The following is a 14300-nucleotide window of genomic DNA, read 5'->3' as shown; positions in this document are numbered from 1 at the left end:
CGTCTCAAAAAAAAAAAAAAAAAAAAAGTCAAAATTTTAAGTGTATCCTAGATAAACAGATACTTTTAAAACTTTACAGCTTTTCTTTGAACCATTTAAGTCCTTTTAAAAGCTGATGCCTTGCCACGCTTAAATCTGCGGGTTCCACTGACTTATATACTAAGAGAAGAAAACTGAGCAAGTAGCAAACTGTGGCTGAATTCAAAGATGCCGTTCTCCCACATCTTCATTTTACAGCACCTAACAGTTTCTGGAAGACAGCACCCAGAATTGACAGGATTTGTAATGCTTCAGTATTACCACAAAAAAAACTGTGCACACATACTTCCAGGATATGAACAATTTTAACTCACCAGTCACCATGTTGCATGTATTTCTGCTGCTTGTCCTGAGTTCTTAAGACTTCTAATATTCTGAAGAAGATAGAACAAAAAAGTTCCTTCCATCCTCAGCCTCTTTTTATTAATAATTTTAACTTTGTTCTTTAAAACAATACAGTACATTAGAAAAAACTACCCCACCATTATCAAATTTGATGGCTAATTTTACCTCCTCTTAGCTTCCTTTTCCTTAAGCTTAATTGAGCAAGACTGTAAATCATAAACTAGCAGATGTTTTGTATTAGAAAAAAGAGGTGTATATTTCTCTAGGACGAACCTAGAACTTCCTTGACACCAAAACACAGCGGCAGGGTGAAAAAAAGAGCTGAAAAGGACTGAAATCCTACACCAAAAGTGACTTTTACAGTGATACACTATCAGATTTTAGTAATTTCTGCTGGAGATTTCTGCAATTTCAAAAAAGGTAAAGCACTGATTCTCAGGTTGTTCAATTTTGTTTAAGGCCAACTTTTTGGCTGAGGCAAAGGTGGGCCCTTAGTATAATAGACTAAAGTAAGCCCCTCCCACTTACGCAAAAGAAAAACCTGCGTTTAAGGATTTAAACTGGCATTTTAGAGCTCGGAGTTCACATGGTCCACATGAGCGAATTCCCTTCCGGAGCGCACAGAGGTGACGTGTATGAATTGCGCTTACGGACGTATTAGTTTCTAATGAAAGATAAGCAGGTACCACTCAAGGGCCTTCTAATATTAACCTTCCCTGCCCGGCACAAAGCCCAGTACAAGGTGAGGAAATCCGAAGGGGCTCACTGCCCTCTCAAGCCAACAGGGCTTGGTTTCTGAAGCAGAGAAATACCCTACCCAAGCACCCACACCGTACTTGGGCCTCAAGTAACGGCATTCTTCGAGGAGAACGGGCAATCTCGCCCCCCTCACAGAGGAGCGGAACCGCAAGCCAGACAGCAAAGCTGGTTGGTTTCTCTCCAGGCCGAAGCCACGGATGCCCGGGAACGTCACCAGACCAGAAAGGACCCAATCCTCAACCTTCCCCGAGCAACGAGCCGCGGCCGGCCCTCTGCTCAGCAGAAGCCTCCTGCGCGTTCTCGAGGCAGCACCGCCACCCGACATCAGAGCGCGCGCCCCAAAACTGGGGGTCGTGACGGGCGCGCGCCCCGGAAAGCCGCGGTTGCCCACGGGCCACAGCTCCTAGATCACAGATATCCGGGCCGGGAACGCGCACGTCGGCGGCCACGCGCACCGAGAGCCGCACAGCGCGCGCGCGCCCGCGCATAAAAACAGGCTCAGTCGCGCGCCCGCACCGGCGCGCGATCTCGCGCCGCGCCCACCCAAATCCCCGGCCCACCCCTCCCCCATCCACAGGGCGGGGTGCGCGAGCCCAGGAACGTTTTCGGCTCCGGAGCCGCCCCGAGCTCTCCAGGGCCCAGCGGTAGCGGCCCGCCCGCCCCCGCCCGCCGTTGTGTGGGGTGGGCCCCCCGTCTCAGGCCTACAGCCTCGCCGCATCCCCGCCCGCACTGGAGCCCTCACCCGGCGACGTCACCGCCGCCGCCGCCTCCGCTGTACCCGCCGGCCCCGCCGCACCGCCAGGGACCCTGGTTCTGCCGTCGTCGCTCCAAGACCGACAGGGTTTTCTCCTCACAGCTCCCTGGGCGCCATCTTACATTCAACCCTCACAGCCAATAGGAGCCGATTGCTCCTCTCGCGACAATCGGGGCGTCGGATCCCGCGAGATCTGGGACTGCCTACCGGCCAGACTTAAAGTGAACGCTTCCGCAGGGGAAGCTGGCCGCGCTTCTGGCCGCTAGAGCGGATAGTGGATCCTAGGGTATGGAGCGGCTCGCTCCGCCCATGGACGCCTCTACATGTGGGGTGGAGCTAGGGCCGTGGCTTGGCCTAGTAGTGGAGCCTCGGAAGGCTAGGGCTCCAAGCTGGCTCCTTGGACCCACCTTCCGTCGCCCGCCAGAGCCTCCTTTGGTCGAGCACCCCCATGCGGGGCGGGGCCTGGCCAGGCTCGGCCTCTCGCTTAAGGTGGACCACACAAACTTCTGTCCTGGGCCTGGCGTCCCCAGCCGTGCCCTGCCTGGAAAGCCTCTAGGTTGCTCACCTCCTGGAGGACTCAGCATCTGGTACTCCCGCTATCTGCTGCCATCTGAGTTCAGCCTTCCGCAGTTGGGTCCACCTTAAAGCGGGCCCCCGGATAGCCTAGTGTTTGTATACAGGGAAAATGTGGAAGGCGTTAAAGCTGCAGGCACACTTGGGCCTCAGAAGCAGCCTACACTGCCCCCAGAGGGCTTCCAGCCTGCTGTAGACTCTTTTTGCCTTGCAGCTTTTGCCCTTGTTCCTCTTATCCTGGCAAACTCCTCGTAGTCTTTCGTGATTCCCTTCAGAAGTCACTTCGTTAGAGTAATCTTTTCTGAGGCCCAGGCTTGGTCAGGAACCTCTTCCAGTCTTGCACAGGCCCCAGGGAGACCTCTCCCATACAGTGCTTGGTCACCCATTTCCCCTCCCGTGAACTTGGAAGGCCACCACAGCACGTATGCCTCATCTCACTGTGCCTGGCACGTAGTAGGCACTCAAAAATTATATGCCGAATGGGCTGGGCACGGTGGCTGACGTCTGTAATCCCAACACTTTGGGAGACCGAGGCGGGTGAATCACCTGGGGTCAGGAGTTCGAGACCAGCCTGGCCAACATGGTGAAACCCCATCTCTACTAAAAATACAAAATTAGCTGAGTGTGGTGGTGCATGCCTGTGATCCCAGCTACTTAAGAGGCTGAGGCAGAACTGCTTGAACCTGGGAGGCAGAGGTTGCAGTGAGCTGAGATCACACCATTGCACTCCAGCCTGGGAGACAGAGTGAGACTACGTCTCAAAACTAAAAAAGAATTATATGCTGATTGGGCGCAGTGGCTCACGCCCGCAATCCCAGCACTTTGGGAGGCCGAGGCGGGCAGATCACCTGGGGTCAGGAGTTCCAGACCAGTCTGGCCAATTTGGCAAAACCCCGTCTCTACTAAAATTAGAAAAATTATTCAGGAGTGGTGGCGCCCGCCCGTAATCTCAGCTACTTGGGAGGCTGAGGCACAAGAATCGCTTGAACCCGGGAGGCAGAGGTTGCAGTGAGCCGAGATCGAGCCACTGCACTCCAGCGTGGGCTACAGAGTGGAACTCCGTATCAAAAAAAAAAAAAAAGAATTATATGCTGAATGATCAGACTGGGAGCTAGGCCTCTCCACACCAGCAGAAACAAACCTTTTAGATCCCTCTGGCACAGGGGTCCTAACCATGGACAAACACCCCAGGGACCTCCATTCTCTCAGACCAGGTGCGGAGGGTATGAATCCTACCCAGGCCCCTGCCTTTAAGCACCAAAAAGTGCACCAATGCTTCCAAAGCTGTCAGTACCACTCTGTTCTGGGAAAGCCCATTCTCACAGACAAAATGTGCAAAAGGCACATCTCCATCCCCCAGTCATACCACCACCACCAGCATGTCTCCAGGGCCCTCAGATGCTAGAAGTGCAGAGATAACACACAGACTCTAGGAGAATTTATCTGTTCTTTATTGACATGGAATTTGGGGTAGCGAGGGTAGCCCCACCCTCCAGGAGGATGAGGTAGGTTCAGTGTTTCCAGCTCACACCTTTCCCGGGTCTTCCTTCAGTGTGACAGTTCGGTTAAAGACAAGCTGGAGGGCAGAGGGAAAAGGATGACCACCAACCCAGAACAAGGCCAGGGAGGGCTGGGCAGGTTTCACCACAGACACCTCCCCCTAACTTCCTTCTTAAGCCAAAGAACCCGAGGGACTAAGGGTCAGGAGACCCAGGTCCTCAATAACTTTGTGACTTTGGGTAAGGGACTGAATGGGGCTCTAGGCTATAGTATTATATGGACTATAACAACCACCGTGGGGGTCTAGGGTATAGTTTTATATGGATTATAACAACCACCATGTTTGCTCCCTACTTTAAGGAGTAAGAAAGACAGGGTGGGCTGGTGCAGTGGCTCACGCCTGTAATCTCAGCTGGGAGGCTGAGAAAGGCAGATCATCTGAGGTCAGGAGTTCAAGACCAGCCTGGCCAACATGGCAAAACCCCGTCTCTACTAAAAATACAAAAATTAGGCCGGGCGCAGTGGCTCATGCCTGTAATCCCAGCACTTTGGGAGGCCAAGGCGGGCGGATCATGAGATCAGGAGATCGAGACCATCCTGGCTAACATGGTGAAACCCCGTCTCTACTAAAAAATAGAAAAAATTAGCCGGGCGTGGTGGCAGGCGCCTGTAGTCCCAGCTACTCGGGAGGCTGAGGCAGGAGAATGGCGTGAACCCGGGAGGCAGAGCTTGCAGTGAGCCGAGATTATGCCACTACACTCCAGCCTGGGTGACAGAGTGAGACTCCGTCTCAAAAAAAAAAAAAATTAGCCGGGCGTGGTGGCATGTGCCTGTAATCCCAGCTATTTGGAAGGCTGAGGCAGGAGACTGGCTTGAGCCTGGGAGGCGGAGGTTGCAGTGGGCCGAGATTGTGCCACTGTACTCCAGCCTGGGCAACAGGGCAAGATACCGTTTCAAAAAAAGGAAAAAAAAAAAAAAGGATGGCAGGGTGGCTGGGCACAGTGGCTCATGCCTATAATCCCAGCACTCTAGGAGGCTGAGACAGGAGGACTGCTTGAAGCCAGTAGTTCAAGACCAGCCTGGGCAACATAGTGAGAACTCGCCTCTACAAAAAATTTTAAAATTAGCCAGGCATGGTAGTGTGCACATGTAGTCTCAGCTGAGGCAGGAGGATAGCTTAAGCCCAGTAGTTTGAGGCCACAGTGAGCTATGATTGGACCACTTCACACCACCCTGGGCAAGAGTAAGACCCCGTCTCTAAAATAAATAAAAAGAAAGGTTATTAGCTGCCTTAACGAAATATATTAAACCATGTTGGCCAGGGTGGTCTCGAACTCCTGACCTCCGGTAATAAGCCCTGACCTCTGGTGATCAGCCTGCCTTGGCCTCCCAAAGTGCTGGGATTACAAGTGTAAGCCACCATGCCCGGCCTCAAAAAATAATAATTAAAAGAAAAAAGAAGTCGGGCGCAGTGGCTAATGCCTGTGATCCCAGCACTTTGGGAGGCCGAGGCGGGCAGATCCATGAGGTCAGGAATTTGAGACCATCCTGGCCAACATGGTGAAATCCCATCTCTACTAAAAATACAAAAAATTAGCCGGGTGTGGTGGCAGGCGCCTGTAAATCCCAGCTACTCGGGAGGCTGAGGCAGGAGAATCACTTGAACCCGGGAGGCAGAGGTTGCAGTGTGCCATTGGCGACAGTGCAAGACTCTGTCTCAAAAAAAAAGGCAGCCTTCATACAAAATTTTGTGCCTGGAGTTATCCTCAGTGCCAGTTTCCTCATTAGTAGAATATGAATACCAACTCCCTCAGGTGGTGAGGATTAACTAAGGGAATGTATGCAGAGCACTTGGCACAATGAACGGCAGCCTCTGTCACTGCTGTAGATGAGGGCAGGTGAGTAAAGTCAAGCACCTTTCCCTGATGGCTGTCTGGATCCACGGAGAAGTATCCAAGACGCTCAAACTGGAACTTGTCAAAGGGTTTTGCCAGGGCCACAGAGCAGTCCACTAATGCTGCCTCCACCACGTGTAGTGATGCCTGCAGGCAGGGAACTCAGGCAACCATCCAACCAGGGAGGCCTACCTCCCTCACCCCAAACCTCACGAACCTACCAGGTTCAGGTCACTTAAAAATCCACCAGGCACCTCAGTAGGATCTTCAGGGTTCTTGTGCTGGAATCTGCAGCCAAAGTGAAGGTCACACCCCCAGCTGGGCAGCCACAGCAGGCAATGTGCATCTTGTACCTGCCCCCACCCCAGCTCTGTTCACCACTCACAGTCGCTCATAGAGGCGAACCTCACACATCAAAGGCTGTGACACCCAGTGAATAAAGGCCTTTGGCTTCTCTCCAGCATCTGCCCGTCTGCAGGTCACCTCCAGACTCTCTACACAACCACGGGGGCCCTGAAGTGCGGGGAGGGGAGCAGCAATTAGACCCAGGAACCACAACCAGGATTGCAGGCTACACTCACATCCTGGCCCCAGCAGGCACTGCAGTAGGAAGGCTGCAGCTGGCTCTCACCTTGACAACACGCTGCAGCTCAATGACGTAGCCTGTATGCCTCAGGCCCACAGGCTGGCCCCAAGCCAGGCGCTTAAATCCTGGCTCTGGCTCCTAGAGATAGGAAGTGGGGTAGACACATGAGGCTGCAAGGGTCAAACAAGTGGGGAAGCTTCCCCACCCCCATGTCTGGCAAAGATTGGTTCATCTGAAGCAGGAAGTAGATGTACTGACAGAGATGAGGCGATGAAAGGTTCCCAGTACCAGACTCAGCAGCAAAATGGGACCCTCCACCCCCACAATTTACCTCCTTGAAGTCAGTCCTCTCAATGAAGACAATGGGTGCAAAGGGAACCTGATGGAAGCCTTTGGTCTCATCAGCTGGGAAGTTGGGCACCTGGATGTCCAAGGACTATAGCAGGAGACAGGAGACAGGTATGAGTCATACTCAGCGTGAGGACCCCCATGCCCAGAGCCAAGTGTACCCCCAGCTACACACACACATGCGACACACATGTTGAGGCAGGCCCACCTTGGCAGCGGGAAAGTTGGTGATGATGACCCGTAGTGACTCCAGCACAGCCATGGCTCGTGGGGCTGTGTCATTCAGTACATCACGCACACAGGCTTCTAGAAGATGTGGCTCCATTGTGGTCTGTGCCACAGTCACTCCCACCTGGCAGGAAAGTTCAGCATCAGTCACAGCTACAATCACAAACTGCCACACTCAACCCCCAATGTATCTACCCAACCTGCTGGGCTATACCCGGGCACAGAAGTTGTTGATGGCCTCAGGTGGGAAGCCCCGCCGTCGCAGGGCTGTGAGTGTAAAGAGCCGTGGGTCATCCCAGTCCCTGTGGATAAGAAGGTGGTGAGAAGGCCTTTGGGAGCACATGCCATTAACCTTTCATAAGCCAAACAGCCGCACCTACCGCACAGCACCAGTTGCTACAAGCTGGAGGATCTTCCTCTTAGAGACAACAGCATAGTGCAGGTTGAGACGGCCATACTCCCACTGCACAGGGCAATAGACGTCCAGTGCATTGCAAAGCCAGAAGTAGGAAGAGCGTCTGGGGTGGGAGAGTAGGGTTAGGACTGGCCAGCTCTGGAACCAGGCAGAGACCACAGGAAGGGCTGCCGGAATTCCATTGGCCCTACCACCCCATGGACCCAGCTCCCTCACCGGGCCTGGAATTCCTTGGTGCAGAGTGAGTGAGTGATGTGCTCGATGGAGTCACAGAGGCAGTGTGTGTAGTCGTAGGTGGGATAGATGCACCTGTGGGGCATAGGCAGTGGGCCCTACCATCCAGCCCTACTCTGCCCTACCCCATGGCCCATCGCCCTGCTAGGCAGCCCCACCACCCCACCCCATTCTACACGCACCATTTGTCCCCTGTGCGGTGGTGTGGTGTATACTTGACTCTATAGGCTACAGGGTCCATCTTGCCATCCTCCATCACCAGCTTCATCCGTAGTGTGGCCTCGCCCTCTGAAAACTTGCCTTTGCGCATTGCCTGAGGGGAACAACGACTCAGGCTGTCTCTAAGCACAGGAGCATCTCATTCTCAGCACCTTGGCCCACCCAAACCCAGATGCTCCTCTAGGACCCCACCTCAAAGAGTAGCAGTGACTCCTCCATGGGACGGTCTCTCCAGGGTGAGGGCAGAGTATTATGGCCTTTGAGCTCCTCTCCTCGCTGGTGGCACACATAAGCCAGACCCCTGTGGGGAAGCGGTGTGAGTGCCCAGCAGGGCTGTGACCTGGTCAGCCTGCCTGGCTCTACGTCATGGCCCTGGCCTTACCTGCGGATGAGCTCCACAGCCCACGCATATAACTGGTCAAAATAGTCAGACGCATATGTGACTTTGTAAGGTGTGTAGCCTGGGGCAAAAGGAAACAAAGTATGAGCAGCCAGCCACAAACACCCAGTGGCAGGCCATGGCCCAAGGAGAGGCCCACTAACCACCAGCCCTTCTAGGCTTTGCCTAGTCCATACCTAGCCAGGCCACCATGTCACAGATGGCAGTGAAGAACTTTGCTTCCTCCTTCTCGGGGTTGGTGTCATCAAAACGCAGAAAACAGATGCCATTGTTGGCCTAGGAAAGTTGTACCATCTGTGAACTCCCACATCATCCATCAGCCCCACAATCCTGTTTATCAAACCAGGATATTCACAGAGCACTCTCATGTCAGAATTTTCTTTTTTTTGAGATGGAATCTTCCTCTGTCACCCAGGCTGGAGTGCACCATCTTGGCTCACTGCAGCCTCCACTTCCTGGGTTTCTCCTGCCTCAGCCTCCCAGTAGCTAAAACTACAAGCGTGTGCCACCATGGCCAGCTAACTTTTGTATTTTTAGTAGAGATGGGGTTTCACCATGTTGGCCAGGTTGGTTTCGAACTCCTGACCTCAAGTGATCCACCCACTTTAGCCTCCCAAAGTGTTGAGATTACAGGCGTGAGCCACCCCACCCGGCCTCATATCAGAATTAAAAATGCCTTTAAGAGCTTCTCTCACCTTCCTGTATCTAACCTAGCATCTTTCTAAGCCTAGGGACTGCACTGGCAACTCCCCCAAATTTGAACTCACTGACTCCTCAGAGGGAGGGAGCTATTTATTCCAATAAGCTCAATAGATTCCTAGGTATCTGTCACACATATGGTTCCTTTCCATGGCCTCTGCCCACCTGGGTACATTATTGGGAGCAGACAGCAAGGCAGGGATATGGTATCCATTCATGGGAACAGCAAGTGATTACCTTGCTTGCCAGGTCCCTAGACACATGCTTACCTTGGCATAGCCAAAGTTGAAATTGATGGCTTTGGCATGTCCAATATGCAGGATTCCATTGGGTTCTGGCGGGAACCGGGTACGTACCTAAAATAAGGGGGATGGGAAAAGAGAAATAAAGTCTGAGCTCAGATGACCTTAAAGAAACAGATGTTCCCTCCCAGGAAGGCCACGGTGATGGGTGAGATGGGGCAGTATGGACGCAGCCCAGGCACTCAGGCAGGTGTTTGATGGCACAAGCTCACATGGCCACATCCCCACACACCTGCCCACCAGTAATCTCCAGGTGCTGCTTTAGTAGATTCATGGTGTGTGGAGTGACCACATAGCCTGGGGTCTTGTAGTTCTCACCTGCCAGGACCAGAATAAGCCTAAGGACCAGGCTGCAGCCAAAGCCTCTGACCCCAGGGGCCTGACTATAGGAGCTGCTGCCAAGATCCAGCCCTCCCCAGGGTTTTGACATTCCCACTAACCAGGCTTGTGGAACTTAAGGGCCTCCCCACGGAGCTGCTCCATCAGAGACAGGGTCTGGTCAGCAGTCTCGCCTGTGGGGAACAAAACAAGGAAAACTTGTCCTCTGGATACATTTACCATATCCTACAGCCAGAACAGAACTGAGTAGACCCCTATTCCCTCAATTCTAGAGACAAGATATCTAGAGCCAGACATCTGAGGCCTCTCATGCCAGTCTCTGGACAAAGGGAACAAAAGAAACACCAGGAATCCCAGTCTTGAGACAGAAGTCAGGGTACTGAGTAAGCCAAGGGCCTGAGGAGCCTGTAAAGACTCTTCTGGGGAGGTTCAGAAGTCAGGGAGCTGAATGCTGTGACAGGAGCCTCAAGCTTCTCACCATTCTCCATCACATCCTTTGCCATCCTCCGGTCTGTTTCTTCTAGCCGAGTTTTTGCCACCTGAAAGAAGCCCCAGGTGCTTCAGAAAATGGCATCAAATTTTCTCTTGGATAGGGTCTCGGGATCACTGTGGTCAGACACTTCCTTCCCCAGCCTGAAGTCTCATCATACCTCACCTCACCCTCAGGGACTCAGGGCCATGCCCAGCCCTACCTTGGGCTTCTTCTCCAGATCAGCCTCCATCTTGGGGCCCAGAAGGTGGAGGACCTGAGCAGAGACCAGAATCAGGCAGAGACAGGAGTATCCTCTTTCAAGGAGCCCCTGACTGATCCTACCCACCAACCCAAGGCTTCCTGGTCTATCTACCAGCACTGACTGAAAAAACCTACCTAGCCCATCCCATCTCTTCTCCTCATGTGGGTCTGCTAGCTTAAAATGCTCTTGCTCTTGTTGCCCAGACTGGAGTCTTGCTCATGTTGCCCAGGCTGGAATGCAATGGCACAGTCTCCGCTCACTGCAACCTCCGCCTCCTGGATTCAAGCGATTCTCCCACCTCAGCCCTTCTGAGTACCTGGGACTACACGTGCCCGCCACCACACCCAGCTAATTTTTGTACTTTTTGTAGAGATGGGGTTCCACCATGTTGGCCAGGCTGGTCTCAAACTCCTGACCTCAGGTGATCTGCCCACCTCAGCTTCCCAATAGTGTTGGGATTACAGGCGTGAGCCACCATGCCCAGCCTCCTCCCACCTTTTTTTATTGTTGTTGATTCTGAGACAGGGTCTCACTCTGTACTCCAGGATGGAGTGCAGTGGTGCAATCAGAGCTTACTGCAGCCTTGACCTCTTAGGTTCAAGCAATCCTCCCACCTCAGCCCCACAAATTGCTGGGACTACAGGTATACACCACCATGTCTGGCTAATTCTTAAATTTTCTGTAGAGAGGAGTTCTCACTATGTTGCTCAGGCTGGTCTTGAACTCCTGGGCTCAAGTAATCCTCCTGCCTCGGCCTCCCAAAGTGCTGGGATCAGAAGCGTAAGCCACCATGCCCAGCACTCTTCCTGCCTTTTATCCCTTAGTGGATTCCAGGCCCTGTTCATGCCAGAGTCTTTGCCAGCTTCAGCTTAGTGAAGCACGCCCACCTGCATGTCCACTTCATTCTTGATCATTTTGCCATCTGCCCACTTGAGCACAGCCCGAGCCTCTCCTAGAAGCATAGGCACAAGGAACTGCAGAAAGGCAAAAAAGAGTACTCCCCCCACCTCTTTCCCAAGGAAAGGTCCTGGCTGACCACGAGAACCAGAGCCTGAGCCCAGCCAGACCACTTTAAGTCACTCCTGTTCCTTCCCCCACCTCCTTCTCACTCGTGCCCAGAAGAAAAGGCATGACCAGAGAGAACAATATAGCCCCGTTCCAGGCCCTGCTCACCCATCAGCAGCCCCATGTTGAAATGGTAACGTTCCACCAGGAGCTGGGGCCGGTGCCTGTTAATAGCAGCCTCCACCTGCAGAAAGCCAAACCATGTGGTTCAGGAAAGCCACCTTTAGAGATATTCTGGGAACCCACACCCTCACTCTGGGTCTTCCTGGGGAGGGAAACTGAGCCACTCCTTTTCATGGCCAGGACTGGGGAGGCAGACGATGCCTGGGGAAAGACTCACAGCCTCCTCAATCTGCTCTGGGGTCACAATGACACCCACGCCACATTCCCGCTCGAAGTCCACAGTGTCGACGGGGTCCAAGGGGTGACTCCGCACATACTCAAGGGCAGCTGAGAAGAAAGAGCCCGTGAGTTTGTGGCATCTTTGCTCCAAGAAGTGGACAGGCAGGGTCCTAATCTCATGAAACTCCAAGGATAGTCTGGCCTCCTGAAAAGTTAAGCCCTGGCACCACCACCCTAGAGGACACAGGGAAGAAAAAAGCACGTGTCGAGAGTGGATCCCCCCTCAGACCCTGACAGTTCCCTTGTCAGCCTCACCACAGGCCACCCCTTCCGTGCCTCAGTGCCTGTGCAGAACTAGGTGTCTAGAAAGAAACTGGAGGACTTGGCAAAAAGGGAAGACAGGGGTCTCGGCTGAAGGGAGGCATTGGTGCGAACCGGCAGGACAGGCAGGGGTCTCACCGCTTAGCTGGGGCTCAGTGTGGATCTTCTTACTGGCTATGTAGCTTACAAGGAAGGAGAGACGCCGGGTATCCCTGAGTCGGGAGGCCAAGCCATATAACAGGGTCCCGGTAGCTTTGTCAATGGTGGAACCCAGGGTCTGCTGAGCCTGAGGTCAGAGGGGTCAAGAGAGAAGCCCCGCGCTCAGTGAGAGGAAAGAGCGGAACAAGTGGGGCAGGTCGGGATCTGGACCCCGCCCCGCGCTGCGTTGCAGCATGGTCCGCAAACCAGGCCAGGGGCAGAGGGGCTCGCACCTGAGTAGCGGCCTCGCGCAGCTGCGCGCTCAGAGCCGAGTTCTTGAGCGTCTCGCGGGCCTTCTGCTCGCTCAGGCCGAGGCTAGTGAACAGCGACAGGGAGTCCAGAGCCGCCATTGCAGAGATACCGGAAACTAAAAGAAACTTAGAAACGAGTCTGCAGGTCGGCATTCACTCGCTGACCAATGAGAGCGAAGCCTCCGGGGAGAGCCAATGGTGTCCTTCCCTGGCGGGAGAGGGCGGGGCGCTCCAGGGTCTCCTATCCCCTTTAAAGAACGCAGGGCGGACAAACCGGCCTTTCCGGGGGCAGGGCTTCGCTTCCGCCTCCGTGGAACCGGGCACTTGGAGGGGTGTTGGCGGGCGGCAGGGCATTTGGAGATATTTGCCACGGACCTGGAAGGAAGGTGTTCGTCCCTGAGGCAGGAGGAAGACACAGACGTGGTTTTGCTCTGACTTTTCTACTTCAGCCCTGGGAACTCCATCTCAATATAGTAATTGTCCTCGGGGGCAAATGCGAGTCCCTGTCGCGCTTTTGACGCCACAGCTTTGGAGTTCTCATGGAAACAGTTGAACAAAATGAAGCCCGGGAAATCCCTCATCCAGACTCCATCGTAGAGAATGTGTGGAATGGCCGATCCAGGGGCCCCATAAGTCCGCCGGTTTTCAGGTGCCCACTTGGACACAGCTGGCCAGGAAAGGGAAGGGACGGGTCTGGGCCAGGAGGGACCTCACATAAGTTCTGTGATGATTTGGTTTAAAATCTTGGCCGGGCGCAGTTGCTCAGGCCTTTAATCCCAGCACTTTGGGAGGCCGAGGCGGGCGGATCACTTGAGGCCAGGAGTTCGAGATCAGCCTCGCCAACATGGTGAAACCCTGTTTCTACTAAAAATACAAAAATTAGCCGGGCGTGATGGCGCACGCCTGTAATCCCAGCTACTCAGGAGGCTGAGGCTGGAGAATCGCTTGAACCTGGGAGGCGGAGGTTGCAGTGAGCCGAGATTGTGCCACTGCACTCCAGCCTGCTCGACAGAGTAAGACTCTGTCTCAAAAAAAAAAAAAAGAAAAAAAAATCTCATCCCACACTTACCCTCTTGCCAAAGCATTATCAGGAAAACCACAAGCAAATTAGACCTTGAAATCCCTCTGCAGGCCTTTGAGAGGATATTTTATTGAGGTTGTGAGAGGGTGGGACAAATGAGATGGAATCTTCATGATTATAGCTGTTGTGCTTGGGGATCTCTCCACAGTCTCACTGGACTTCCAGGACCTGCTGGCTAAAACAGAACAGAGACTTTGTGTGTGTGTCAAAAAGGACTGAGGTAGGGGGTTGCAGAGAATGAGCAGCTGGTGGTGGGATGGTGGAAATCCCCAAATTTGAGATTGGAGCTCTTGCAGGAATTGGTGATGCTCATACTTCTGGACCTTCAAGGAATAGGCAGGATCCTGACTAGTCTTTATCTATATTATGTGTCCTTTGTGCCCACATCCCATTATTAATGACCAAGCTTCAAGTCTGGGCCTACATCTGGATACCACCTAATGATCACATGCCAGGTGCAGACCAGGGCCACATGCTGTATCGCTATCCAGGTCCAGTGCTGTTCTGGGGCTTCCCACATCTCCATGGCCCCATGGCCCCAGCCAGATGCCTAGCCCTGCAGTGCACTGCATGAGAAAGGCCAGGTGCAGGAGTTAAGCAGGGGATGCAGACCAGTGGTGCTAAGGACAGGTACCAAGAAGCAGAGCCATAGCCACACCAGCTTTGCACCAAA

General features: G+C 53.5%; 2 protein-coding genes across 9 annotated transcripts in view; both read right to left on the bottom strand.

The window, feature by feature from the left end:
• Positions 1–3527, bottom strand: part of QRICH1 (glutamine rich 1) — a 67165-nt gene extending 63638 nt beyond the window's left edge. Inside the window, exons 1-2 of one of the 5 annotated variants that reach the window (XM_054481671.2) lie at positions 1886–3527; positions 354–413 (exon numbers count right to left, since the gene is read on the bottom strand). The gene's annotated coding sequence lies outside the window, so the exon portion shown is untranslated. Of the gene's footprint in view, positions 1–353; positions 414–912; positions 1745–1885 lie in introns of those variants that run through there. The other 4 variants (XM_054481669.2, XM_054481672.1, XM_063661146.1 and 1 more) reach the window with 4 other exon arrangements.
• A 371-nt stretch (positions 3528–3898) lies between these two features.
• Positions 3899–13569, bottom strand: QARS1 (glutaminyl-tRNA synthetase 1). 4 transcript variants are annotated; one of them, XM_054481667.2, is made up of 24 exons: positions 12529–13569; positions 12236–12383; positions 11775–11884; positions 11543–11618; positions 11257–11321; positions 10328–10381; positions 10114–10174; positions 9737–9808; positions 9529–9614; positions 9264–9350; positions 8472–8571; positions 8278–8356; positions 8088–8196; positions 7859–7989; positions 7659–7751; positions 7408–7545; positions 7242–7329; positions 7008–7151; positions 6783–6887; positions 6497–6589; positions 6251–6378; positions 6087–6153; positions 5887–6012; positions 3899–4046 (listed from the first exon to the last, which is right to left on the bottom strand). In XM_054481667.2, the coding sequence occupies exons 1-24, from the start codon at positions 12697–12699 to the stop codon at positions 3996–3998; spliced, it is 2382 nt and encodes a 793-aa protein (XP_054337642.1). In that variant the 5' UTR covers positions 12700–13569; the 3' UTR covers positions 3899–3995. The 4 variants fall into 4 exon arrangements, with proteins under 4 accessions (XP_054337642.1, XP_063517213.1, XP_063517212.1 ...); XM_063661143.1 differs by having other exon boundaries at positions 11775–12010; positions 12529–12716; XM_063661142.1 differs by having other exon boundaries at positions 11775–12010; positions 12236–12388; positions 12534–12662.
• Between the last annotated feature and the right edge of the window lie 731 nt (positions 13570–14300).

The sequence above is a fragment of the Pongo pygmaeus genome, chromosome 2 (assembly GCF_028885625.2).
Source record: "Pongo pygmaeus isolate AG05252 chromosome 2, NHGRI_mPonPyg2-v2.0_pri, whole genome shotgun sequence".
In the NCBI taxonomy this organism is placed as follows: Eukaryota; Metazoa; Chordata; class Mammalia; order Primates; family Hominidae; genus Pongo; species Pongo pygmaeus.
The sequence above is the reverse complement of the archived record's forward strand: the minus strand, read 5'-3'. Positions and strand labels throughout refer to the sequence as shown.